Here is a 26,144-nt window from a genome sequence, read left to right on the forward strand (position 1 = left end):
TCAAGAAACAGTGTCTCCTTTGAAGCTGTAAAACTTGCTTAAAAAAAAAATCAATGAAAAAGGTCTCTTACTACAGAATAACAACACTTCCTTCAAAGCAAAGTGGGGATTGAAATGGACAACACTTTTTAATGAATTTCCTTGCACACATTTTATAACACCAGAGGAGATGAATTGTTTATTTCAGAAGAACTCATACACAGAAGCATGATTTTAGAAAGTTCACATGCAACAGATTGTGATAAGAATTTGTATATTTTATTATCACTTACTTCCACTCAACTGCACATAAGGAAATTATTCAAATTACAAAAAAGCTTACTGGAATGTTGATTTTATCAGGTTTTTCTTCTAAAGTTCACTTTGTAAAACTGAAATACTGATCTTTAAAGGGGATATTTGTGAAACCAGTATAAAACTTTATTATTTTCATAGAATACAAAATGCTTGAACATTTTAAAATACTTAATATTTCTAAAGTATTATGGAGTTGATAAAACAGTCATAAATTTAACACAGGTCCCCTCTAATTTAAAAAGTGGTTCTCAAAATAAATCAACAATTCCCTCGTGCACTTATAAAGAGAGAAGATCAAAAGCAGGAACTGGTATCTTTCCTTCCAGTGTTAATTAGTAATTAAAAATCTTAGCTTCATTAGTACTTACTCTGACATAGTTTGATTTTTTTTCATTTTTGGTGGGGAAAGGGAGTGTTACACAGACAAATTCTGCAACAAAAGTCATGAAGATTAACCAGTTTTGAAACTGCTTGCCTTCATCACAGTTAAAAAAGGATATGAAACTCTATTATTTTCTCTTAAATTAACATCTTCCTTGTACATCTCAGCTTTCAGCCAGTTTTGAGTTGCATGTATTGCATAACTGTACTGGCCAAGTAACACCCTTCCTCTATGACATTTCAGATATGTCTGATAATTTTAAGCAGAATTAAAAATATTAGCATCATTTTTTTGGCGTCGTACAGGAGCTGACAGCTCCTACTATTTGGATTGACTGCAAGTCCTAAAGAAGAATTTCCTGTATTTGGAGCAAGAGGGACAGAATGGGACTTGTCACTAATGAATGTCCCTTTAGGCATTTCAAGTGTCCTCCATTTGCCATTTACTTGATGTCTTCAATAATGACTCCATTTTCACTTGCATTATCACAGCTCAATATTTTCTGCATACAAGGTAATCATCAGAATAGCTGTAAACCCTGTTAGTAAACCAGCATTCTGAATAAGGAAGAATGTAAGATCCATCTTTCTTCCTGTCACTTTATCCCGCAGCATATCATTCATCTCTGGGAACTGAAAAAAAAAAAAAAGGATATTTTTAGGTAAGTATTGCCATCTCGTGGTAGTGTGCTTAATTTAAGGCATTAAGAATTGAACCATACTGCTGCTTTGGACTGAACATTAGAACTAGCAGAGTGTGAATGCAGTCACAGGAACAGGTCACCCTAATTACCCTGGAAAACTGCTCCAGCAAGGATGGTAAAATGAAATGGTGTCTTGTTCCTCTATACTGAGATTTCACCTGGTTGTCTCTCATGCAAATTTTCCCTTTTTATTCCAGCAATCTCCTAGGTTCCAATTGTTAGTCTGTACATTGCTAGGAGCAGCTGCCCTTGTATTGCTAAAAGTTGTCTTTCTTCCTTCACTAGCATAAACAGATTTCTGTTTGGGAAGTGGAAGATTAGGATTCTTCTGCTTTATCTAAAGGCAAATGAAGTGAAGATGAAAATGTAGACAATGCCTCAGAAATAAGAAACCTTTTACATGTAGAAGGTCTGGTGGGCTCCTGAGGCCAAGCAAGGAAGAAAGAAGACTGGTGTGAAAGTGGTGGTAACACATCAATATTACACTACTCAGTAATGAAGGGATTCTTCATTCCGTCACATGCATCTTAATGGGAACGTAACAGCAAAGGATGACTGGTCTGCTGCTAACCGCAGAAACAAAGGTCCTTCCTGTGAGGTGATGGCAGAAGAGCACAGGCATGAAGCTCCCCGCCTGGGATGATTCAGGGTACGTGTTTGCTCCAGATAAAGTCAACTACAGTGAATTATGACAAACACTCCAACAAACTTTCTCTTCCCTGGTTCTGCTGAGAGTAGTATGACCAGAATACAATGAAGACAGTTTATTTCAGTCTTGGTTTGGAAACCTTCAGGGTAGGTGACTCAGAAACTCTATCTTTCTTTGATCTCACAGCACAAACAGCCACTGAAGGTAACGCAATTCTTGAAGAACAGGCCAAGGTTAGCAGGAAGTGGCCAAACCTTCCCAGAAATGGTTCCAGAGCTACGTAATACTCTTGCACAAGAAGTGATGGCAACGAACCAGATTAGCTTCATGCCACACAGCAAGGCTCATTTGGGCATGACCTCAGCATACACATTCTCACCTGCCCACAGCCTCACCCCTCACAGTGATCTTACTGACAGAGGCTGGACTACATCAATACTGGAAGGGAAAAGAATAGCAAAAAGAAAAGGAGGAAGGAATTACATTCCAGTTAATCCTACCTGCTCCTGGACAAGCAAGCCAGAAGTGTATGAAAATCGGAACAGAAAGCAGAAAGCCAGATCTCTGTACAGAACACTTCAATACCCTATTTCAGAGCTCTCAGGGGAAGAAAAATTCAGATAAAGAACTGATAAAATCCAAAAACCTACAAAAAGAGAGAGAGACTGGGGGAAGGAGGGGACAGGGAGAGAGACAGAGAGGAACAGAGAGAACAGAACAACAGATAAAAATAAAAGAATGTTACCTACTTTGATGGATTTAATAACAAATTTAAGTTGAACCACTCTAAATTTAGGCCATGAATTTTACACACCACAGTTCAGTACATTACTATTCATTTTGTAAGAGTGAAACTAAATTAAAAGTATTAACAATTAAGCTATTGAAAACTTATAAAATAAACTATTTATATTGTTTATATAACAGGTTTACTTCTTAAATTCTGTACTATTACATAAACTATAATAGCATTTAATGAAATAGTCACTGTAACTGTATGACAGTGACAGTTACAGTTACACACATAGAAACAATCTGGGGATTCAAAACTTTTTAAATTCAGGCCTCACTTTTCCAGCTCTACACTCAAATGGATTCTCGTAGTGCAGGTGTAAATACCTTTGCAACTGCTGCATCTGTTCTTACAACACTGAATTAAATGTAATAAAACTTAAAACACTTGAAACCTCTCTCCTTTTGACATAAAACATCATCATAAGAGGAAATTATGGAATATTGCTCACTACCTTTGAATCCAGATTTTATTTCCCAATGTCTAAATCCAATTTGGATCTTTAGCACAACTTCTTTGTCTCGTATCTTCTAACATACTTTGAAAAACAAATCACAGACAGCCTATTTTGAACAGAGCTCAGCAAATTTTTTTAGTCTGAACCACAAAACTGGTGCTGGTACTGTTTAATTTAAACCCAAATAGAATTTTAACCAGGTTTTTAAGCTAAACACCTCCAACATTAAAACTGTGGTTACACAACACCTTTCATTGAACTCAAAACTTAACTTCATTTTGTTTACCTTTCTTTTTCTGCTTTTCTTTCACAGTATGGTGTCAATAGACAAATGAACCCTTTAAAAATAAGGTGAAATACTCTGACATTTTAAAATACTGTAACAAAGTATTTACACACTTTTTACTTTTTCATTAAACAAATCCAAGTCCCTAAAAAGCTTGTCCCTGTCTAAAACCCCTTTTCAGCAATAATATGATGAGCTATATTTGTGAAGTAAAAGGTGTCCATGTTTCATGAATAAACATAACTATTTGTGCACCTCCATAAAGGGTATAATAAGAGCTAGAAAGTACTGCATTCTACTGGAGAGACTTAGTCCAGACTTTTTTTTTTGCAAATAAATAAATAACTGAAAATAAAATTCTATCTTACCATATCTGCCAGAGAGATGTACAGGAACATTCCACCAGCTATAGCAAAGATGATGTTGGGAGCAAAGTTGTTGCCTACTAATATACCAAAAGCCAACCCAATGTAACAAGAACATGCAGACAGAAAATTGAAAAACAGAGCCTGACGAGTACTCATTCCTGCATTAAGCAAGATGACAAAATCCCCTAAAAGAATAAAAAAAAAAAAAAAGAAAACCATCTTCAGAAAATAATATTGTGGTTATTTTCTGATTTCAAAGTCTGAAGAAAAGACATGATTTGTATATACATTATAACCCCCTGTTGTTTTAATTCATTCAAGTACATGATGAACATTTCCCTTTAATACTAAGGAAACTGAAATATTCTAAACAAATAGGTGATGCAAGATTGAGCTAAGAGCACATGAACACACAACTACTTACAATGATTTATGTTTTAAAATTAATTAATACAACAGTGTATGCAATATATATGAACAGGATAATTAACACCTCTCCAAAACACAGTCCCAGCTCCCACCCACCTGCACTAGGGAATTTTCTGTGCCAGATGTGTATTTTGGTGCTTGGGAACCTCTTGATGAATGTTTTTTCCATTAATTTGTCTAAACTTTCTTTCAATGTACGCACAACTTCCTACAACAGTGATCTGCATAGTAAACAACATGTGCAATGAAGTTCCTTACCCAGCTCATGAGGAAACTCTTCACACAAGATGGCTATGGAGGTACTAAGCCCTTGAAGCAGAGACAGAGTGAAAGAAGCACCTATGGCCAAACCATCTATGAAATTATGTACAGCATCACTCAGGGTTACCATCCACGCAATGGTCCCAATCTTTGATAGTGGACGCCCCTTAAGGCACTTGCATAAGCTGCTTTGGGTGGCTTCTTCCTGGGGAAAAAAAATAACACAATAAAGTAATTACACAAAACACTGAATAAAGAAGCCAACAAATCACACTTCTGTCTTTAAATGAATGCCAAGCATAAACTAAAGCACTATTGCATATAGAGATCAAATTGCTTGATCCAAGAAGCAAAAGGCACAGGTAGCAGCTCAAAATGTTTTCCTTTTCAACATATTAACATGCAGGGCCCAATCACCTTTCCGATTCCAAAGCTTCCTCTGAATGCTCTTAAGCTGAGACAGAAACTAGTTCAAGCCATAGTGGTCTAAATGTCTCTCTGGATCCTCTGTCAGAGCCCCAAGGCTCCTCACAGCCTCCACAGCCGCCTCTATTAAGCATGTACAGTCAGAAGGATCTGATCACAGTGACTGACAGCATCTGTTTTTAAAACACAACTGCCAGTACATCCTGTTCTCAGAGACACACACAGCTGCTACAGTAACAGCCAGGTACACATGAATATAGACACATTCAGATATTCCACAAACTTTATTTCTAACTTTGGGCAACAAGAGTCAAGTCCCGCTATTCAAATTAGTTTCTACAAAGTGGATGTTTAATAAAAACATTAGTGGCTAATTCTGACTGTGCAAGTTAAAGGCTCAGAGTGTGAAATCAACAGGCTAATATAAAACTGCAATGTAAACAGACTCCAGGGATCTTGCTAATTCCTCCTGAAGTGGAAGTAATTTATACGTGTGGTGCCATGAAATAATGAAAAACTTGAGTAGATAAAAGGAACTGCCATTTTAGCTGTGAGTACAAACTAATGTCCCTTAAAAATTTCTGGTGATCCATTCTGATCGATTTCTGTACACACACAGTGTATTTACAATATTTGCAAGCATTATACTATTTCCCCATTTAAAAAAATAAGTATTTTCTTATAAGGCATTTCTTAGTATGTACTTACTGGAATACATAAGCAGTCATACATACATCTGTATGCCTATAGATATACTTACCACAGAATGGGTCAGATTGGAACAGACCGCAGTGGGTCATCTGTTCCAACCTCCTTGCCCAAGAAGGGTGATCATAGAGCACACGGCACAGGATTGCTTCCAGACAGTTCTTGAGTATCTCCAGTGAGAGAGACTCCACAACCTCTGAGCAATCTATTACAATGTGTGATCACCCACACAGTAAAGAAGTTCTCCCTCACATTCAGAAGAAACTTCTGTGCATCAGTTTCTGCCCATTGCCCCTTTTTCTATTGCTTGGCACCTCCAAGAAGACCCTGGCTCAGTCCTCTTGACGCCCTCCCTTCAGTTACCGCATACCTAGATGAGGTCCCATCTCAGTCATCTCTTCTTGAGGCCGAATAAGCCCAGCTCCCTCAGCCTTTCCTTGTAAGAGAGATGCTCCAGCCCCCTAATCATCCTTGCTGCCTTCCACTGGACCTGCTCCCTGAGCTCTGTGTCTCTCTGGAGCCCAGAACTGGACACAGGGCTCCAGATGTGGCCTCGCTAGGGCTGAGTAGAGGGGCAGGATCACGTCCCTCAACCTGCTGGCAATGCTCTTCCTAATACACCCCACAATTCTGTTGGCCTTCTTGGCCACAAGGGCACACAGCTGGCTCATGGACAGCCTGTTGCCCACCAGCACTCCCAGGTTCTTCTCCACAGAGCTGCCTTCCAGCAGGTGGCCTCCATCCGTGCTGGTACCAGGTGTTTTTCTTCCCCAGTTGCAGGACCCTGCATTTGTCTTTGTTGAATTTCAGAAGGTCTTTCTCTGCCCAGCTCTCCAGCCTGTAAGGGTCCTCCTGAAGGGCTGCACAGCCCTTTGGGATATTGGCCACTCCTCCCAGTTTTGTATTGCCAGTGAACCTGCTGAGGAGGTGTCAGCCCCTTCATCCAAGCCACTGATGAATAGGTTAAACCATACTGAGCCTGACACTGAACCCTGGGGGACGTCAGAAGGGACAGGCCTCCAACTAGATTCTGTGCCACAGATTACGATCCGCTGGGATCTACCATTCAGCCAGTTCTCAATCCACCTCACTGTCAGTTCATCCAGTCCACACTTCCTGAGTTTCCCCATGAGGGTGTTGTGAGAGCCAGTATTGAAAAGGTTGCCAAAGTTAAGGCAGATAACGTCCACTGCTCTCCTCTCAACCACACACATCTCCAACTCTTGTAGTAGATGAGTGTAGAGGAGCACCTATTTCTCCTTATGAGAAAGCCACAGAGTATTCCAAGAAATTTTCTTTTGTTATTAAAACAACACTGCAATTGGTTTAGTTTTGTCTTATGCAAATGCTACCAGGCAACTGAATTTTGGACTACAAAGAAATACAACAATTAATAAATTCTTGTAAAATCTCTAATGGCAGAGCAATAAGGGCTGTCGCATGATTTACTCAACAGACTCTTATCTGACTACGTTCTTCTGTTAGGAGCTGCCTTGGAACAGGACAAAAGTTCAGGTTGTGAATTTCCAAGTCAGATTCTTATTGCACTGCCTGGAACTCATAGATAATAAAGCCTTGCTTGAGTAGTGCCAAAACTGCCACAAAGGACACTTACAGCTTCTACTCAGTCCACAGGAAGTTCTGTAATTATACTCCTATGGTGTGAAAATGAGCAACGGTATTAAAAAATTGGGAATTTCCCTGATGACTCAAACACATAGTTTTAGACTTGTACCATGTACTTCCCTTTAGTTTTTGAAGGCTTTCCTCTCAATATTTCATCTAACACAAGCAATGTCAAACATATTTTTGAGATGATTCATTTGTACCTGTGTGATCTCTGCTTGAGATAGGACTATTTATGAGTAATAGACCTCTCAATCCACAAAGGAAAGTTGATCCTCACTTTAAGAAAGAAATATTACAAAGAAAGCCACGTAAAATACCATGAGTATAAGAAAATCCAACCACAATTAGTAAAGCTCTTCAACCAATTCACCCAGCTCCCTGAGCTGAAGATCTGCTCACTTATGTTTTTTTCTGTTCCCTGGTGACCATCCTTCAAGCTGCCTCTGAACTAACAGAGACACTGTTTTGTAGACCATCCTAATTTCTGCCAAAACAACATCATCTTTCTTGCACATGTTTCTAGCTACACTGAGGAAAGGGAGTTTGAGACAATGCACAGATTTTAATTTTGAACAATTAACTCAATTTTTCTATTAAAAAAGAACATTGCTCTTTTTGGAAACCCATACACACAAACCACAACAACAGTAAGCATTTTCTGATAAAGCAGCAATACTAATCTCAGAGAACTGTATTTTGAAAAGACATGTGAGCAACTTCTATTATACATGAGGAAGAGATGCTGGGTTTTGTTCTGTAAAATCTTTCTATTACCAAAAAATTCTCACATCAATGGCCAAGCAACTCTATAAAATAAATGATTTTATGAAATATAAAGTTCATTAGGATGAAAGTTCCTGAAAGAGCAACAAAAACACTGAGTAAATAATAAAAATGTGCAAAAATATCACTTGTACATACTTCTTTGTGATTGTTGCCACCAAAGCACAGCTGGTTTTATGTGGGAACCATGTGTGTGCACATGGTTTTCTGAGAGCTGTCATGGCACAAGTGGCTTAGCCACAGAACCAGGTAAAGGACCTGGTATCAGTTGCATGGCTGAGAATTCCAATGACAGCCCAAAGCATTGCGTATGTACAACAAATATAAAAATCTGACCTGAAGGGCTTTTTAGTGAAATAAATAGTTTACAAATATACATGCTGAATTTTTTATGCATCTAATAAAAAAATGAACATTGACGATACTACTAAGAATTAGCTGTTGAGTGTACCAAGAATGGAACTGACTCTAGAAAAGTGCTGAGGTTGGGGCTGTTTTACCTATGTAATTTTTTAAAGTAATTGCAATTAATTTAGCATACCAGTATTGATTCACTTCTAAATATTACTTTCTTGATCCAATCTTTCAAAATGCAGAAACAACTGCAGTTTAAAAACTAGAAATCAGTTTCTGAGAGGCTTCTGCAAAACATTTATGGCTAACTGCCATTTACTGGGTAGTTCTGAAGTACCATAATTCTTGCATGTAATCTATTTTAGATAATGTCTTGACGGCTTCTCTAAATTATATAAAGTACAATTAAATTGGTTGTCTGGATTTACATTCTGAACTTTCCTAAATCATGTGTCCAATAGAAGAATATGAATGAGTAATACATATTCTTCATGTTTAAGATAAGGCAGACTACTAACAAAATTACTCTACAAATATATAGGATTTCAAGGCAAAAAATTAACAATGTCTCTTTCTGCTGGACTATTCCCACTTTGTCATGGTAGTTTAGCAGACATCACAGAAGATATGCCAGCTAAGGAGGTCTGTAATACCCAACTGGACTGTCGGGTTTAATTTTTATTAATTACTAATGCAGTTCTGTATTATGTATTTCTACAGTTCATGGAAAACCAAAGACGTCCTTGGTATTTTTCCTCTTCTAGACAGTATTTTTTTCAAAAGCAACGGTCTCTCCTTTAGTTTCCAAAATTAAAAAATTTTACAGAGACTCTCTTATTTTATCCTCAATATCTGAGATTATTACTGCTATTTCTAATGCACCTCTGATTCCCTCGGATAGGAACCAGACATGCCCTTTTGTGTCCTTTAGAAGTGCCCACAGGACTAAGAAGGAATCCTGACACTGATTCCAGGGAATAAGTGAAGGCCACTGTAATATTTTGTTATGCAACTCTAACACTCTGCACACAAGAATACAGACATTTCAACCATGTGTCTCTGAAACAACTTTTCTTCAAAGTTACTGTTGTCAAGCCATATTTCAATGCATAGTAGATACAAACGTTGGGTGGAGCACAAAGGAGGTTTCCACGCTTGCAATTACTGCTGTAAGTGAAAATGGAAAGTAAGTGACTAATTAAACATTTACTCTGGTAGTTTATCCATTCTGGCATTAAAGGAGAGAATATGGCTGGATCCCCATGGCTGAAACCAGCTACCACACCTCGGCACAATCAGGCTTCAAACTCCTTCCTTAAAGCCTTCATGGTGATTTATGCTGTGTTTGCCCTATTTAAAAAGCAGTAGATTATTAAAACACATTAAAATTCTCCTAGGTATGTGTTGGCTTATGCCAAAGTGTTTCTTCTTAAATACTAATGCCTGTAAAGCTGAATGCACACTTACACTCATGTCATTACCTACCCGGAACTCCTCGGCCACACCGACCCTCCCCTGCCCCCTAGTGAGTCTGAAGACTACATAGTCCCTTTGAACTGTACTAGAGAAGGGCAAGTGTGATGTTGGCTTTTTTGTTGCTACCTACGATATCATGGAATCATTAGGTTGGACCTCTAAGATCATCAAGTCCAACCACTAACCTAACACTACCAAGGCCACTACTAGTCCATGCCCCTAAGCACCACATATATGCATCTTTTGAATACCTCCAGAGATGGTGATTCAGCCACTTCCATGGGAAAGCCTGTTCCAGTGCTTGATAACCCTTTCTGCAAAGAATTTTTTCCTAATATCCAGTCTAAACCTCCCTTGGCACAACTTGAGGCTGTTTCCTCTTGTCCTATCACTTGTCACTGGGCACAAGAAACTGAGCCTCATCTGGCTACAATCTTCTTTCAGGTAGTTGCAGAGAGCGAGGAGGTCCCCTTCAGCCTCTTTTACTCCAGGCTAAACAATCCCAGATCCCTCAGCCACCCCTCTCAGGACTTGTGCTCCAGCTCCCTCACCAGCCTCAGTGCCCTTCTCTGGACACGCTCCAGCACCTCAGTGTCTTTCTTGCAGTGAAAAACTGAACACAGAACTCAAGGTGTGGCCTCACCAGTGCCGAGTATAAAGGGAACAATGGTTTCCCTAGTTTCACTTGCTACACTGTTTCCTGATGGCACCAGGATGGCATTCTGGGCCACCAGGGCTCGAGTTCAGCCATGGGTTATCTGACACCTTAATTTCCTGGCAGCCAGTCTTGGCTCCAGAGTGAATTTTAGTCTGTAATTTTCAAGAGGATTTAATACAACATATCCTCTTCCTGGATTTGAAGAAATGGAGAGGAAGAACGACTGAAGGGCATGAATTTTCATAAGAAAAATAAGCAGCAGAGAAGAACCTTTGTGAAATTTTAAGTTCCTAAAGTCAAGACTGCATGTAAAAAAGAGGATGTGTGAATATTCCACAAAGGATCTTGGGGTGACCAACAGTATTTCATGATGACAAGAACCACACCTAAACTAGTAGCTAGACATAAATCCTACCTAGTTGCATTTTAATATTCTAATATGTGGTATGATTTTGTTATGTTTACATTATGCATAAGCAGATGGCTAGCCAAAAAGTAATTCTGGAATTGGTCCAGATAAAACTTCTGGTACACAGGACAAAAAAACATTGTCTCTGCAGAGCAGAGGGTTCTGCTCTTTGTTTTACAAATCTGCCAACTATAGCTTAGGGACACCCATAATACTAATTCCCTCTTGGTGCCCATGTGATTTTAATAATTAAGTATGGTTCTGGTTTTTGAAATCTCCAGTATTCACAACACTTCATGACATTTCTAGAGGAAGGACAAGTACAATTTTGGTGCTTTAAACCATGTGCATCCAATGCCCTGTGAGCCTGCAGGGTCAGTGCAGAACTCTGGTATTTTCTCCTGGCTATTAGAGCCTGCCTCTGACTCGCTCTTCTGCTCACCCCTTTCTGCTCCCCGCAACCAACTCACTGGCTAAAGAACATGGGAGGCAAACCAGAAATCTCTACCAGGAGACAAGTCTGCCTTAGACACTTGAGATTTTTGTCTATGTGGTTTTAATTTTTTATAAATAAGAGACAGTACTGTTCCTCCCTGCACAGTGAAAAGACTGAAGAAGCACAAAACTTTCTTTTCCTACTTCTACTTTCTTCTCAAACAGAAGGAAGTTGTATTTGCAGTATGAAAACAAACACATAGAAATACAGAGAAAAAATGTGAAAGGTAGTAACACTTAGACCAGGAGGAATGGCTTCTGTCTCAATGTATAACCTCCATAATTCCCATAGTATCCAAATATACTGGATTACCACAAGCAGTGCTCACAATATACTGCATGAAAATTACTGTATTAGTTCTTAATCATTGATTCAGAGCAATCAGGTTCTCCTACTTAACAGCTTTACATAATCAGGAACACAATACAGATCATCCAACACTAAAATACACTATCACTCTTAAAGCAAAACAACTAAATCAAAAATAACCAAATTATCTGATTAAATACATCTCTTTGTCCTACCCATTCAAACACTGATAGAAAATAGTCCTTTTTGTTGGCTGCAAATTGAATGTAACATTCAGATTTTGCAAGCTTGCCCTAAACCCCCATTTTTTTAAAGGGCTCAAGCAAATTATAATCTATAAGTTTACAAAAATTTGACAAAAATAATAAAAATTTGTATTAACTCTCCCCTCAGATATGCTTATATAATTGGCAGATATAAAATAAAGGAATAGACACAATTTTCATACCTGTGCTGAGACCATACTGATGCTGTCAAAACCAAGATTTCCATTGCTCTCTACGACCGCTGAATTTGCGTAACACGCCCCCCCATTGCTGGATGGTGGTTTGGGGGGGTTAGTTTTATCCTGAGAATGATTCTCTTCACCATTTTCAAAGTAATTATGGCCAGTCTAGGTGACAAATAAATAAGTGGGAGCTAATTCAAACAAAAGCAAAACAGCAAACATAAGAAAACAGAGACAAAAAGGAAAAGGTGGTTCCATCATATTCATGCTGCCTTGCTTTAAACACCAAGTGATTGTTGAAATGAGAAGCAGTAAACATTTCAATTTTTAAGTGAAATCCAAACATATCTAAGTTTCTAACTTATCTCTTTTAGCTAATCACAATACATAGGGGATTTTTCATTTTTATACTTTTCTGTAGAATCTCCCAAGCCAAACACCTAACCACAAATGATCACTGTTTGCTAGTTATTCATGGTTGCTTGTCAAATAGAACTTACTAGCCTTTGTCAAATGCTTATAAAGATAAAGAGTAATAATTTGTTTTTCTATTTTCAGAAATCACCAATGAGGGACAGAATCAGCAACACTTTGGGAGGGGGGGACCTTAAGAGAAGTAAGAGTAGGAAGACAGGACAGTTTCCTTTCACAAATAATGAACAGAGAAAACCAAAAATTTTGAGGCACCCTTCTCTGAGACAAATTCAGCCCCATACTCATGTGAGTACACAGCAAACAAGCAGTCTGACATATGGGCAGCAAGTAGAGCACTGGGCAGTAGGAGATAACTGAGTGCTCACTAAAGCAGGTCTGTGTACTAGAGCATGGGGAAACACAGAGCTGAAGTTACTGAAGGTGAAACTCAGGTCCTATCAGCACAGTCAGGCTTTGCAAATGACTAAGAAGGTATATATGTCACACTGATTTCTTCTGTTCAAAGGGGAGCTCCACAGGCAGGCTCCATTCTCTCCAGCTCTTACATATTTCCACGTTTTTCTGATGTGTTTAGCTATCATGGCAGTGCCTTGGTTGTTGAGAGCAACTGGAGCATATACCAGTGAGAGCAAACAACACAACTGGATGCTGTTCCCAGCCCTCCTTATAATGCCCTCAAAGAACTGAGATGGCTTCCCCTACTCATATGGACTTTAAACAGATATATCAGAACACACAGTAAGGCTGAATTCCTCAGATGAAATAATAAAAACCCCACACATTTTATTCAACGAGCAAGTATCTCATAAAATATGACAGGTACTTTAAGGCAAGGCTCATTCAGCTAGTGATGGGTTTCATTACCTTGTCATAGATTTTTAATATCACTTTAAGAATCCTTTCCACAAAGAAGAGAATATAGAATCCACCAAACACTGCAACTGCCTTCTCAACATAGTTATCTACTTTCGGGTCAAACCCAAATGCCTAACAGTGAAGAAAAAAGCAATGCAAATTAGTCTGTAATCTTGGCACATTTTCAGAAAAACAAACAAATGCCACACAACACATACCCCTTTATTGTAAAAACCGACTCTATACCCACCTACAGTTCCATAAGCTGACATTGTGAGAGATCCCAATCTTTTTAGATTTTTTAAACTTGGATTAAATGTTAACAGTGTAGCCCAATAACGTTCACTGCAATTTTATCCAATGCATTTCTCTTTCTGTCTAAAGGCAGAATAGCCCCTGGTCTTTCACAAGAAGACACAGACCTTGATGGCTCTGACTCATCCCAAAAAGGGATCATAGCTAATAGCACTTAAGCCCACACAAAACTCTTTGGAGACTGCAACCCACACACAGAACCCCACCGCAGCATGCTTCCAAAATTAGTACACTTTAGAAACTAGTATGCAAACCAAATAATTATTCCCCTTGCTTACCTCTGGAATGAGCTGGAAAATTGCATTAGAAAAGAGAGTACCAATGGCTAAGCCCACAAAGTAAGTTAACACCTTGGGGAAATATGACTTCTTTAAGAGAGGAGTTAAAATCAATCCCAGAAGTGATGCCAAGTTAATGATAGTCACAGCCAGGAACCCAAATCCCCAAACTGTGGATAAACAAGAAGAAATACAAAATAATTTAGTGCAACAGCCAGTTCAGTCTGCGTGTGTTTTCTCTAATTGTTAAATTGGCATGTAAGTAGGAAAAACAGTGGTTCCTTGGTTGAATTAAAATTCACAAATATGTAATTCTAAAAATACATAGGCAGTTAAAATAAACACCTGCATGAAGGAAATATCTGAAAGCACTGTCCAGGACTACCATATCAAAAATCGAAACTGTGCTAGTATAAGACCTGGGCTAGCCTATCTGCTGCTAATACAAATCAGGTCTCTCTACAGTCAATGAAGAGAAAAAATTAAAGCTTAGGCCAATAGTTGAAGCAGCTATAGCATAAAGATAAGACAAAACTTCTTACTAGTCAGCAGAGTCAGATCTAATTGCCATTTATGTCTAAGGAACTCCAAGACAAAAAGTCTTGGCAGTACTAGATGCAAAAATCCTTCCTGATAAAGGATGACTGCTTCAAATCACCTTGAGAGGGTATCTCTGTTCCTAACACTCCTCCCTCCTCCTCTTCCTCAAAGAAGTTCTGCTGGCTGAAAATGCTGTCCGTCACTGCTTATCGAACAGGTGAGGTGGCAGAAACATGACAGTTGAGACAATTACAACCGAGAAATTAAAGTGCATCAAAAAAGAGGTTCACAAAGAAGGACATGTGATTTAGGTACACAATGGGAAAACCTTTCCTAAGAAGCAGTAAATGCACCAGGGTTCACCATAACTTTGTTTCCTTCACCATAACTGCAGTCTCAGAATTTTAGTGTTTAGACACCTGGACTTGCACAAATCCATACCATAATTATTCTGGAGTCCAAATTATAGGTTGGGAAGGTGTGGTGTGGTTGCTGTAATTGTTTGTAAGCATCACAAAGTTCTGCCTCTATGCCTGACTATTGTTTTTCCCAGTGACATTTCAAGTCCCTGTGAGTACAGAGACAAGCTTTAAAAGTTGCACTGAAGAGGTCTACAATGGTGTCTCAAGTGATGCCACAGAACCACAAATTACCCACACAGACAAAGGGTTTGTCTGTAAAAATCAACCACAAATAATAATCCAAGCCCACAGCATAGTGCCTGGATGAGAACTATTTGGTATATCCATAAAACTGCATCATTGTAAGCTTGGATGTATGTAAGAAGTGGCTGTAAGTTCCTCTCTGCATTGCAGAAACTAACAGAGCAGATTATGATCTGCAGCCTAATGTTTCTGGAACACAACTGGAAAACACACACAGCTATTCCTCACCTGCAACTGCAATGGCTCTACTTTGTTTGTACAGTGGTACAATTTTTTTTAAGAAAAAAAGAAATTTATATTATTTCAAGAATGGAAAGCATTAGAAACATTTAAAGCATTCAAAGAAGGTATCTCACTGCCAGTTAGAACATTCATTTGCCAGTTTTGATAGAGATACACAGAGAGTGGGGAAAACACACAACCAGATATGGGTAGATTCAGTGGGCTACACAGGAGATTAATTTCCATTAAAATAAATGACAATTAAGCTTGTAAATATCTTTCTGAAATCCAATTTATAATAGACAAATGGGCTTGTAATGTCATCAGGAGTCACAAACCGCTGTTTACAGTCTGGATTACTACAGAAGCATGAGTCTCTTTCAGTTTAGTGTATGGACAACTACACATATTCTGTGCAAAAATGTACATTTGAAACTGAGTTAACAAAATAAGGGACAAAATTCCAAGACAGCCAATGTTGCCAAAGTTCCTGCATTACAGACTGTATTTCACAATATCATGTATGTCCTGCTGTTTTAAAAATGGTTTAATTCATTAGGACTCCATCCACACTAAGCTCTTCATGAGGCCGCACATCTCAAAAAGCTGATTAGTTTGATTTCACGTACCAGAGCAGGGCACTCTTCTTAGGACACACACTCTCCCTGAGACTGGTGGTGCAGTCAGCTTTTGCCAGCTACTGTTATTCTTTCTGTCTCTAGAACTGCAGCCCAAAAAAGAGAGAGCCAAGATACCCACAGCCTCAAAATATCCAAAAACAGAATTACAGGAGTGCAAATATAATGGCCTCCTTAGAACACCATTGCTCAGCATTGTTCCCTGTAAGAACAAGCAGACTCAGGTTCTCCCTCAGCCTTGGCCTAGGATGAAGAGGAAAAAAGTGCATGAATACCTTTCTGAAGAAGTCAAGTAAAGAGCATGGGAAGTGTTCACCTTAGACAGAAGGAGTGCCACTGGGAATTTCCAGCTATTTCAGGCAGCTCTATAAACCTCCCTATTATCTTTCACAGAAACAAAGGAAGGACTTGAGTGTGCCCCTAGCTAAGGTCAGCTAGGTTAGATATGAGTTTTACAAATCCCAAGAAAAAAGACTTAATATATGTTGCCTTCTAACTTCTACTCTGCTTTGTCACCACTTATTTTTTATTTCAAGTATCTATTCCATAAAAGTTATTGTACTGCTTCTTCTGCATGTCTTGTCCATTAGTATTTCAGAAGCCAGTATATCATTAAGTGAATGGGAGTCTCTGGGGAGAAAATTCACATGAGCACAGCTGGAAACACGCCTAGAAGATTTTGCTTCATGGGCAGTAATTGAAAACATCTGGTGTCAATGGTGCCACAATACAGATTCTTTTGTGATGGGGTGGAGGTGTGCACAAATCAACAGCTGCACATGGCACTGGGCCTTCCTGTGAAACTCTGTCCAAAATAGGTGCCACTGTATGTCACAACATCATACACTTGTGCTCTGAAATACTCTGACCATGAGCCTTGTGGATTTCTTGTGCTGCAGCTGAGGGAGGGGCAGCGAGAAGGCTGCCTTGCTTATCTGACTACTGGACATTGCTTCTGAGCTGGAGGGATAAAAGGAAAACAGCAGGGATGGTCTGAATAGCTTAGGAGGTTAACTGCGGGTCAAGGATTCCATGGAAAGACAGATCTGTTCCAGATATTGTAGCCTTCTTGCCACTACGTGTCTTCATATGATACAAGCAATCTAGAACAGCCATGGTAAATTGGTGCCATGGTTTCAGTGATTACTCAAATAGAATTCTAATCTCACACTGACACAGCTAAGTCTTATGAATGATCTCTAATTTTTAATAAATATGATCACCTATATTAACTAGAGTGTTATTAACACCAGTATTTCAAGGTATGAAAGGCACTGTTCTATCTTTTCTCATAAATAGTGACATAAGGCACCAGCTCAACCAATATCCTTTTAACTTTTAATTCAACTGACTCCCTTGTAGCAGTAAGTTTATGTGTAATACTGAGTCAAATAAATAGGACATTGTATGTTTGATCCTTATCAGTGCAACAAGTGACTTCATTAACCAGCTAAATCTTCCCTGTACTATGTTTTTTACTGCACTGTAGAGTTCTGTGCACAATAAAGACAGAAATAATAGTGAGAAAAATAGGAGGAAGGAAGATTAAGGCTACTTAACCATGTCATGATTTTCTAAATGGAGGGGTCATTACAGAAGATGACATGAAAGCAGAAGTCAGAATTTGGAAATATTTTCCCTCACTAAAACGGTCACTGGTTCCCCTGATGTCATGACTCCCACCTGCAAATATCTTCATTCAAATGCAGCCCCTTAAGTAATTTCACCTTGATACATGCAGATCCCATTAAGTCTGATTTGTCAATGCAAATGACCTACACAAACTTCCCTTCTCTACTCCCACCTTACCTCCTATTAACCAGCTATTAGCAAGACTCCTTGTGTTTCAAGGCACAAACCATTATTGAAATTAAACATGTCAGAAAGACCCTTCCTTTAGTAGGCAAATTATTTCATTACTTGCTACTCAGTTCCTTCACCTTTCCTAAAACATTTCAAATAGATGACTGCCAAGAGATAGCTTATCTGCTTAGATTGTCTGCTGAGCTGAAACAGCATTTTATGTTCCCACTTTGCAAACATATCCTCATAAACAAAACACTCCTGTTATGTATAGATAAATGTTACTATTCTCCTAAGAAAACCCCACTCCAGTCGCAGTATTAATATTAATTAATATTAACTAACCTTGTACAGAATGTGGTTTAGATGTATCCTCAAAGTCTTCCTGATGATCACATGGGTGAAAAAAAAGCTGTTGCAGAACAGCAGGACATATTGTAGAGAAGCTGGAATTTGATATGTAACTGTTGTTTGATATCCCATGCAAAGAAAAAATTTCTTCACTGGTCAAGCACTGAAAGAAAAAGGGATTTTGCAACTTAACACATTAATGCAAACCCAACAAGTCATACACTGAGAAACCCAAGAAATACAACATGAAAATACTGTAGTGCATTTTCCAGGACGTCTATGTACGCTGTGCATGAAAATGCTGTGATTGCTTAATGTGAGGCAGAAGTGATTCAAAGTACTTTAAGTAAATCAGAAATCAATACCACACATTTTAGAGAGACATTTTCAAATGTTACACCCTATGTTAAACCTTAAAACATACTTAGAAAAATAGCTTCAAAGTAAATAAAATCTCATGTTATTACAAAATAATTACATTTTAGCGCAGACTAGATACAGCCAAAATCTCAATGACAGAGTATGTCAGAAAACGACTGGTAATTCAGTGACATCTTATTCACATAAGTGACCACTTCCACGTTACAACAGTGTTTCTTATTTATCTCCCCAAATTAATTGCATAAAAGTGGTCTAAAGCTTAGCAGCACCCAGCATTTTTCATTTATCTTATAGCAATAACTGTTAGGCTTTCCTGTACTCCAATGAGATACACTACTACTTGAAATCTTCACTTTGCCTTCAGCTCAGGACATAACAGTGTCTGATGGGTCAATAATAAATGTACTTGGCAGTGCTAAGCTAGGCTGGGGCAGGGCTGGTTCCTCTGCCTGTTCCTCATTTTCAATCAAAAAGATAAAATACAAACCAAGAAATATCATAAAATACACATCTACAGAAAAATTGAGTAGTTTTATATGAAATGTTCCAAACCATTGAAGTCTTTCACCTAAAACTTACTATTCATTCACGTTCATTTCATTATTTCCTACAATAATAAGGAAAAAGTGTTCTTTTTTGGGGTGTAAACAAAAGTGATTTGGCTTATTCCTGCACAACAAACACCGAGGTTAAGTCTCGAGACAAAAAAAAAAGTCAAATGTTTTCCTTCTACAGAAGACATCCATTACCACATAACTCTCTCTGTAGCAAATCTCAGTTGCAAAAGCAGAGCACTGGAAGCCTTAGCAAAATAAAAACAAATGGTCACTTCCTCAACTATTCAGTTTTGTTACCCTTCAGATTCCATAGCACTTCTCCAATAATTCAACATTATTATTTATGAAGCCATTTCCTTCCAGAGATCAGCCAAAGCAACTGCAAGTAATTTACTTCAGCTTCCACTTCTGTTCATAAATATTTTAATAACACTGCCCAAAAGATGAAAAGCACACACATAGCACCTGAATGTGACTCTTTTTGATTCAGCTTGGAAGAAAAGAACATGCAGGCCAACTCAAGTGACTGCAGCTAAATTATATCCAGGATATTTCTATCCTTCCTCTTTAATGACCCAATCTAACAAAGCACTCAAATACAAGCTTGAACTTAAACATAAGTATAAATTTTGTTAAGGTCATGAGACCCTGAAGATTCAAATATACAGAAGTAAAGTACATATAATTTCATCTTTCAATGTCAATGCTAATGTCAAGGAAGTATAAAATACATAAAATAAATATAGCTTGATAACAGAAAATGTTGTGGGTTTTTTGCTTTAAAACATGTTACCCCCTTTAATCTTGATGGAAGTAATGCATAAAGAAATGATCACGGAGGATACAGCCTTTAACAGGCCAAACCTCTGGAGCTTTCTAAACTTGTTATGTGCCTAATCATTATACTGTTAACTCTGCATTATGGAGTAATACAAAATACATGGCTAATATGCCCACAGTGAAACAAAGGGGGGATAGTTGTGGTCTACAGGAATAGTTCCTCTATGAGCTTAACACTGGCTCATAGAGCCATTCCTTGAAGTCTATGGTGAAAAGCCCCTAAAAAAACAAACCAGTAAGCGCTGAGAATTTATAAAATAACTATCTCAAATATAAATCATCTTTAACTTTCCCATTCCTAGAAATACAGAATGGATTATTAGTATTTTAAAATACCAATACACTAGTATTACCAATAGTTCACAAAAATCCAAACAATGTTGTAAGTAGGAAAACAGGTTATGGAGAGACAATAAATCAGATACAGCATGAATTAGTAAACTTGATACTTGTAACTCTGCCTACACACAAACACATAAGGTAGAAACACCACTGGACAAGAGCTCTTTGATGTGAAATTGAGAAACAGCATTTTATTTAATTACTATTACTGTTTTGATCAGGGACAAACCCAGAGGATAATGATTCTTATAAATGACTCATTGTTATATGTCACCTCATACTCTCAGTAAACTCCTACATACATCCAAGAGCTAAAAAGCAAGCTTGCATGAGTTCCCTAGCACAATTAAAGGATTAATTAAAACCCTCAATCTATTAGACGTCTTGGACGGGAGCAATGCATGTTTGCACACTACAAAACTCTGCATTTATCTTTGGAGGGTAAATAAATACATTAACACAGCCACACTGCAGTAAAAACATGCACTATTTATTTTGTAAGACTGACAGATGATCTCAGCAGAAAGAAAATGTAGTCTCATGGAACAGGGGACTGAAAATGATGTCCTGACTCTCCAAGTCTACTGTTACATCTATCCCCTGCTATTCAGTAAGACTTATCACAGTGAGTAGGTGAAGGGATTGACTATAATGACACTGTCACCCAGCGTTTAGTAAAAAAATGCAAAAAACAATATAACTGATTGCCCCTGAACTTTTAAAAAAATTAATTTAAAAAATGTTGTCATCAAAATTGGCAAGGGCTTAAATCAGTAGGATTTACACAATTACAAAATATTCAGACTTAGAAAAAATTAAACAATCAACTAGGTTATTCAAGCATATGCTTACTTTCATCCTGCTAAGGCTCTCCCCAAAATGATCAACTGATACAGGATTCCTCTAACTGAAGAAATTAAGAAGATATGCAACAGTAACAACCATCTTTTACATCTTTTAAACCTTTTCTGATCTTCTGCTGCGTTCTTATCATTGCTCTACTTGTTTTATCTGTAGCATTCCACAAGTACTGAAATACCCAAGAGCATCCTGGTCTGCAGTTTCTAGACGTCGCTAGATTAAATACCAGCCCAGCCCTGGGCTGAGCAATGGGTTCCACAGCAGCAACAGCAAAGAAAGAATGCAGTGAATGCCTATGAGACCAGACTTTTCTTTTATTTACTTAGTCTGAGCCTCGATAAGGCAAAACACAGACATACAATTATGTCTTCCTCACCTTACTTGGAACAAACTAAATCATCTAATGCTGACGAGGGGACATCTGTTTGTCACTCAGCACTTTTGTCACTGGATGCTATGAGACCATCACTCCTTCAATAAGCAGCACTCCACAAGAAAGAGTCAAACCAGATGCGGCTGCTCAAATGCACTTGTGTGCTTGAGGGATTTCACACACACCTCATGTTTAAGGCCGCTGTTCATGCTGGGAGCTGAAAACTGTCCAGGAATGCTGAAATTTGCTGAAAATACTGTAGAAATAAGACACTTAGAGACTAGAAAAACTATGCCTATTTAGCCTTACTGGTCAGGCAGCATCAGATCCTGTTGTTGGATCAAGACCCTGAATCACGTTCTGCCTCCATTCTTTAAAAAAAACATGCGTTGTAACTAGTGAAACACTACCAAAAAAAAAAAACACAAAAACAAACTAACAAAACAAAACAAACAAGTGCAAAATCAAAGCAGATACTAGCCTGGTTCTACTCTATCTGAAATACTAATGTTATTGAATTTTGACCCATCCTGAGAAAAAATTAATTATATCTGATCATGAATATTAATAGAAATTTTAATTTCATTTTGTTCAAATGTTTTGTTTGAAATTAAAATGCATTATGTTAAAACACAATGTTCAGCTATAACATCTAGACTGGCATAAATATAGATTTAGGAAAGCCAAAGAAGGAAATACAAGCATGGTTTTAGCACCTACTGATTACATCAGAGCGCAAAATAAAGGTGAGGTTAACAAGTCTTTTTTCCAATGCCCACTTACCTTCTACGTATTTTCTGCCCAAGAATTTTGAGTACGTCATTTAATCCCTTGGCACTTACGTATGGCTACTATACTACAATAAATCCAACGACAGAGGATCAAGTATGGTTTATAGTTTTTATATCTTACTAATAATGTAAAATACAGTGAGTAAACAAGCCATCATCTATCAGCCTGCAATCACTACTTTTACTCCTATTAGTAGGTCTAAAATGCATGAGCATTCCACAGTAAAATGTGAAATAGAAGCAGCGACCAGTATTTGAGTTTGCTCAGTTAACTACTCACTTCTCTGACAAGTCTTAGCTACAGATTAAGAAAAGGAAGTAACAGAAATATTGAACAGCAAAAATATAAACACACAATAAAAAGAACCATAAAAGTGCATGATGAAAGAAAAAAAGAGACCAAAACAGAGACAGTTCAATCCAAAATTCCATGAGAAATCAAAAAACATGGCTTTTTCTCCCACATAAAAAAAGCAGCATCTTCACAGACATCACAGGATACAAGATACCATAAATGCATACACAAATATAGGTTCAAACACCACCATCAACAAATTTAATCAGTTTGTCATGGATCATCTCATGAGATTAATATGCTTACCAAAATTGTTATGAACGAAACATTAAAACTAAGAACTAATACTGGGATAAAACTTGGAGAGACTGTTCCTTTCTGCCACATGTTATTATCACCTCTCCGTTAGTGCAGATCAGCTCTGCACTAAAAATTCCCTCAAGTTTGGACAGGGAACTCTCTGAAGAGCAGGGGTGTGTTACCTTGATTCAAACAAAGGCCTAGAATTCAACCCACTAGCTCTGGGCATGGAAGTTATGAATTTAAAGTCTTAAGATAAACTTTGTGTGTTCCTGTCAGATATCTTATGCAGCCTGAATGGATTCAGCCTATTCAGTGTCCAGAGGTATTCACTTTCCTTTGCAGAGAATCAGTAGAGCTTAGCTCTCTGACACCTTCCAACACCCAAATTCAGATTAGTGTCAGTAGACACTGTAAATTATCAACTTGTAAGCACAAAGACTCACAGTGTTTAAAAATAATCAGACAGGATTTACTCAATATGAGTATGCATTTCATGCCCCACCTGCCCAAAGTCATGGACATCCCTAATATCTATGAGGGACCAAAGGACAGGAAGAAAAAAGCACTTGTTTTAGTGGCCCAAGCTAATGGAGCAGCCATAAGGTCAATTTTAAGAAAGAATAAAAGTAACTCAGCAAAAAAGTATACACATTTTGATACAGTACCCATATATTATTCAACACAGACACAAATAGAACAGGCCCATAAAAAATGTTTCAGTTAAACTTCAAATTACTTACTATGCATTTTTAGTAATGAGAAAGAGAATTACTTGGGTTTTTTCCTCTGTAGCCTGTACCAAAGCCTGTATACGAGAGGTACATGCCTTTGCAGAGGGAAAACCTGAAGGACTGAAGAATCTGTCCATTTCTATGGCTCTTTAAAGAAAGCTCCTTTTCATAGCCATATTCAACACTGAAAACTTGTATTTAGCGTGTGTGGCTGGGAATGTTTATGTTGTAACACACTGTGCTGGAACAGTGTTCAATTTGTGAGATTTGAAAGCAGTGACTGCTGAAAATATTGCTATGCTTCTACTGAATACTACATTGATTTCAGTGGTGTTAATTCCCAACTAAACCTTTCTAAAACAAAGGGAGATCATCCACGATTTGCCTCCTTCACAGAACACGAAAAGGAGCTACTACTCCAAGTGTTAAAAAACAATTCTCAAGGTCCTAGAGCCACTACTCTTCTGTTTATTCAGGAGTGGAATCAAAGCAGAGCAAACAGTCATTCCTGCTTTCCTTTCATTTTTGTGACTAAGATATGTGAAATTACAGACTTTAAAAGTGGCAATAAGATCTGAGTTTTGTATGGGACATTAAACAGAGCAAAAATATTTTAATGAAAAGTAATATTCCAATGATATTCAGTCAGTAAATTAAACATCAGTGTAAAAAGCTTTTGGTAGATTAATCCATGTGTGTACACTTTGCACTCAACTTCGATAAAAGATGTGAAAAATTTCTGAAAAAGTTTCTTTACACGAGCAGACTTGTCTGTGTAATTGGGTTTGTGCTGTCTCATGACAATTGTATTTTAACAAGTCGTGAAGATTTGCTTCCTCAACTGTTTGAGGGAAATAGTAGCTGATTCTCGTCATACACTTTTTGCTGTTGTCCAGCTGCTATTCAACCAGGAAAAGTGCCAGTTTAAGAGCCGAACAACGAAGAGGGAAAGCTAATCCCAAGGGCAGCCCGCGCCGCGGCAGCCCCACTGACGGACGGCAGCTTCTCTCTGCTCCGGACCGGTACCTGTGCCCGATCCCGCACCCAGCGCCTCAGAAAGCATTTGCTCCTTCCCTCCTCCCTCTTTCCCGGCTTCAACATGAGGAAACACGACGGCAAAGGAGATTTAAAGAACTACGGAGCTGCCCAACCGGCTCGGCGTCCCCATTCCTGGACGTGCACTCCCACCCTGGCCCTCGCCGCCGCCGGCGCAGCCCCGGCGGTACCTGGTTGTGGTGCAGGTGGTGGAGCGGCAGTGCGGAGCCCAGGGCGGGCGCGGCGCCCAGCTGCTGCAGCAGCGCCGACAACTGCCCCACCGACAGGCTGTGGTTGGCCCCGAAGACCCTCAGCACGTCGTCGGCGAAGCTCGTCGCTGCCGCCGCGCGTGGGAGCAGTATCTCCATCGCGCCGGGACGCGGCAACTGTCGCGGATGGCGCAGCCCCGCCGCGCCGCCCTCGCCCCTGCCCACGCCCGCTCGGCCCCTCCCCGGGGGGCGTAGTGGGGACACGGCACGGGCGGCACCGCGGCGGAGCCCCCGCGGCTCCGGACGGGGCGGGCGCTGCTCCTCCGCGGGGGAGCGCCCCGAGGGGGCCGTCCCGCTGCCCGCACCCGCCGCGGTGTGAGGCTGCTCACCGATCGTGTGCTGAGCCCCGCCGGCCGGGGGCCTGCGGGCAGCCGGGGGCCTCCTCGCGACCGAGTATCACGATAGAAGGTGGCATGGGGCTGACCGACATGGCCCCATGCGCTGGCAGAGAGCGGGGTTGCAAGACTCCTGCTTGCCACCAGCCCCAGTCCAGGTACCAAGGGTCACACAACCATCAGGGCCACTGCCCCCAGTGCGTTCCTAGGCATATATCCAGCTTGCCCGCCTTCCCCAGCCTGCCATGCAATACCCTTGCCCACACCCACCTGCCCTGACCCACGGAATGCCACAAGGGATAGTCGAGGCCAAGGTCCAGGTCCAGACAGGCACTCAAATATGGCTCTGCTGTACACACCTCACCAGCACTATCTCCACAGTCGAGGCTTCTGGACCTTGGAATGAGTCATTAGGTTGCCACTTAGACAACCTGCTTCTCTCAGGCCCCCTCCCTCCCACAGTCTGAGACATGGATTTGAGTCTAGTCTACCTTTTTAGGAATGATTAATGCACAAAAAAAGCATGTGATTTCATGTACGCTTTTTAACAAACAGAGAAACTTGTGACTGGTCACAGGTATATTCCTGGGGGCTATCACTCAGGTGGC

General features: G+C 39.3%; 1 protein-coding gene across 1 annotated transcript; it reads right to left on the reverse strand.

The window, feature by feature from the left end:
- Positions 1-25,389, reverse strand: SLC39A8 (solute carrier family 39 member 8). The gene is made up of 8 exons (XM_071555925.1): positions 25,124-25,389; positions 18,418-18,586; positions 14,205-14,374; positions 13,621-13,743; positions 12,322-12,486; positions 4,623-4,830; positions 3,936-4,120; positions 1-1,311 (listed from the first exon to the last, which is right to left on the reverse strand). The coding sequence occupies exons 1-8, from the start codon at positions 25,298-25,300 to the stop codon at positions 1,165-1,167; spliced, it is 1,344 nt and encodes a 447-aa protein (XP_071412026.1). The 5' UTR covers positions 25,301-25,389; the 3' UTR covers positions 1-1,164.
- Between the last annotated feature and the right edge of the window lie 755 nt (positions 25,390-26,144).

Source organism: Pithys albifrons, chromosome 5, assembly GCF_047495875.1.
Source record: "Pithys albifrons albifrons isolate INPA30051 chromosome 5, PitAlb_v1, whole genome shotgun sequence".
Taxonomy (NCBI): Eukaryota; Metazoa; Chordata; class Aves; order Passeriformes; family Thamnophilidae; genus Pithys; species Pithys albifrons.

What these genes read in the sequence shown, in the direction of transcription:
- SLC39A8 (XM_071555925.1), bottom strand. Translation starts at nt 25,300, where the DNA reads ATGGAGATACTGCTCCCACGCGCGGCGGCAGCGACGAGCTTCGCCGAC. An exon ending in TAAACCACATTCTGTACAAG is followed by an intron (nt 14,375 to 18,417) that starts GTTAGTTAATAT and finishes GTTTATCCACAG; the next exon opens with TTTGGGGATTTGGGTTCCTG. An exon ending in TCAGTATGGTCTCAGCACAG is followed by an intron (nt 4,831 to 12,321) that starts GTATGAAAATTG and finishes TTTTTTCCCCAG; the next exon opens with GAAGAAGCCACCCAAAGCAG.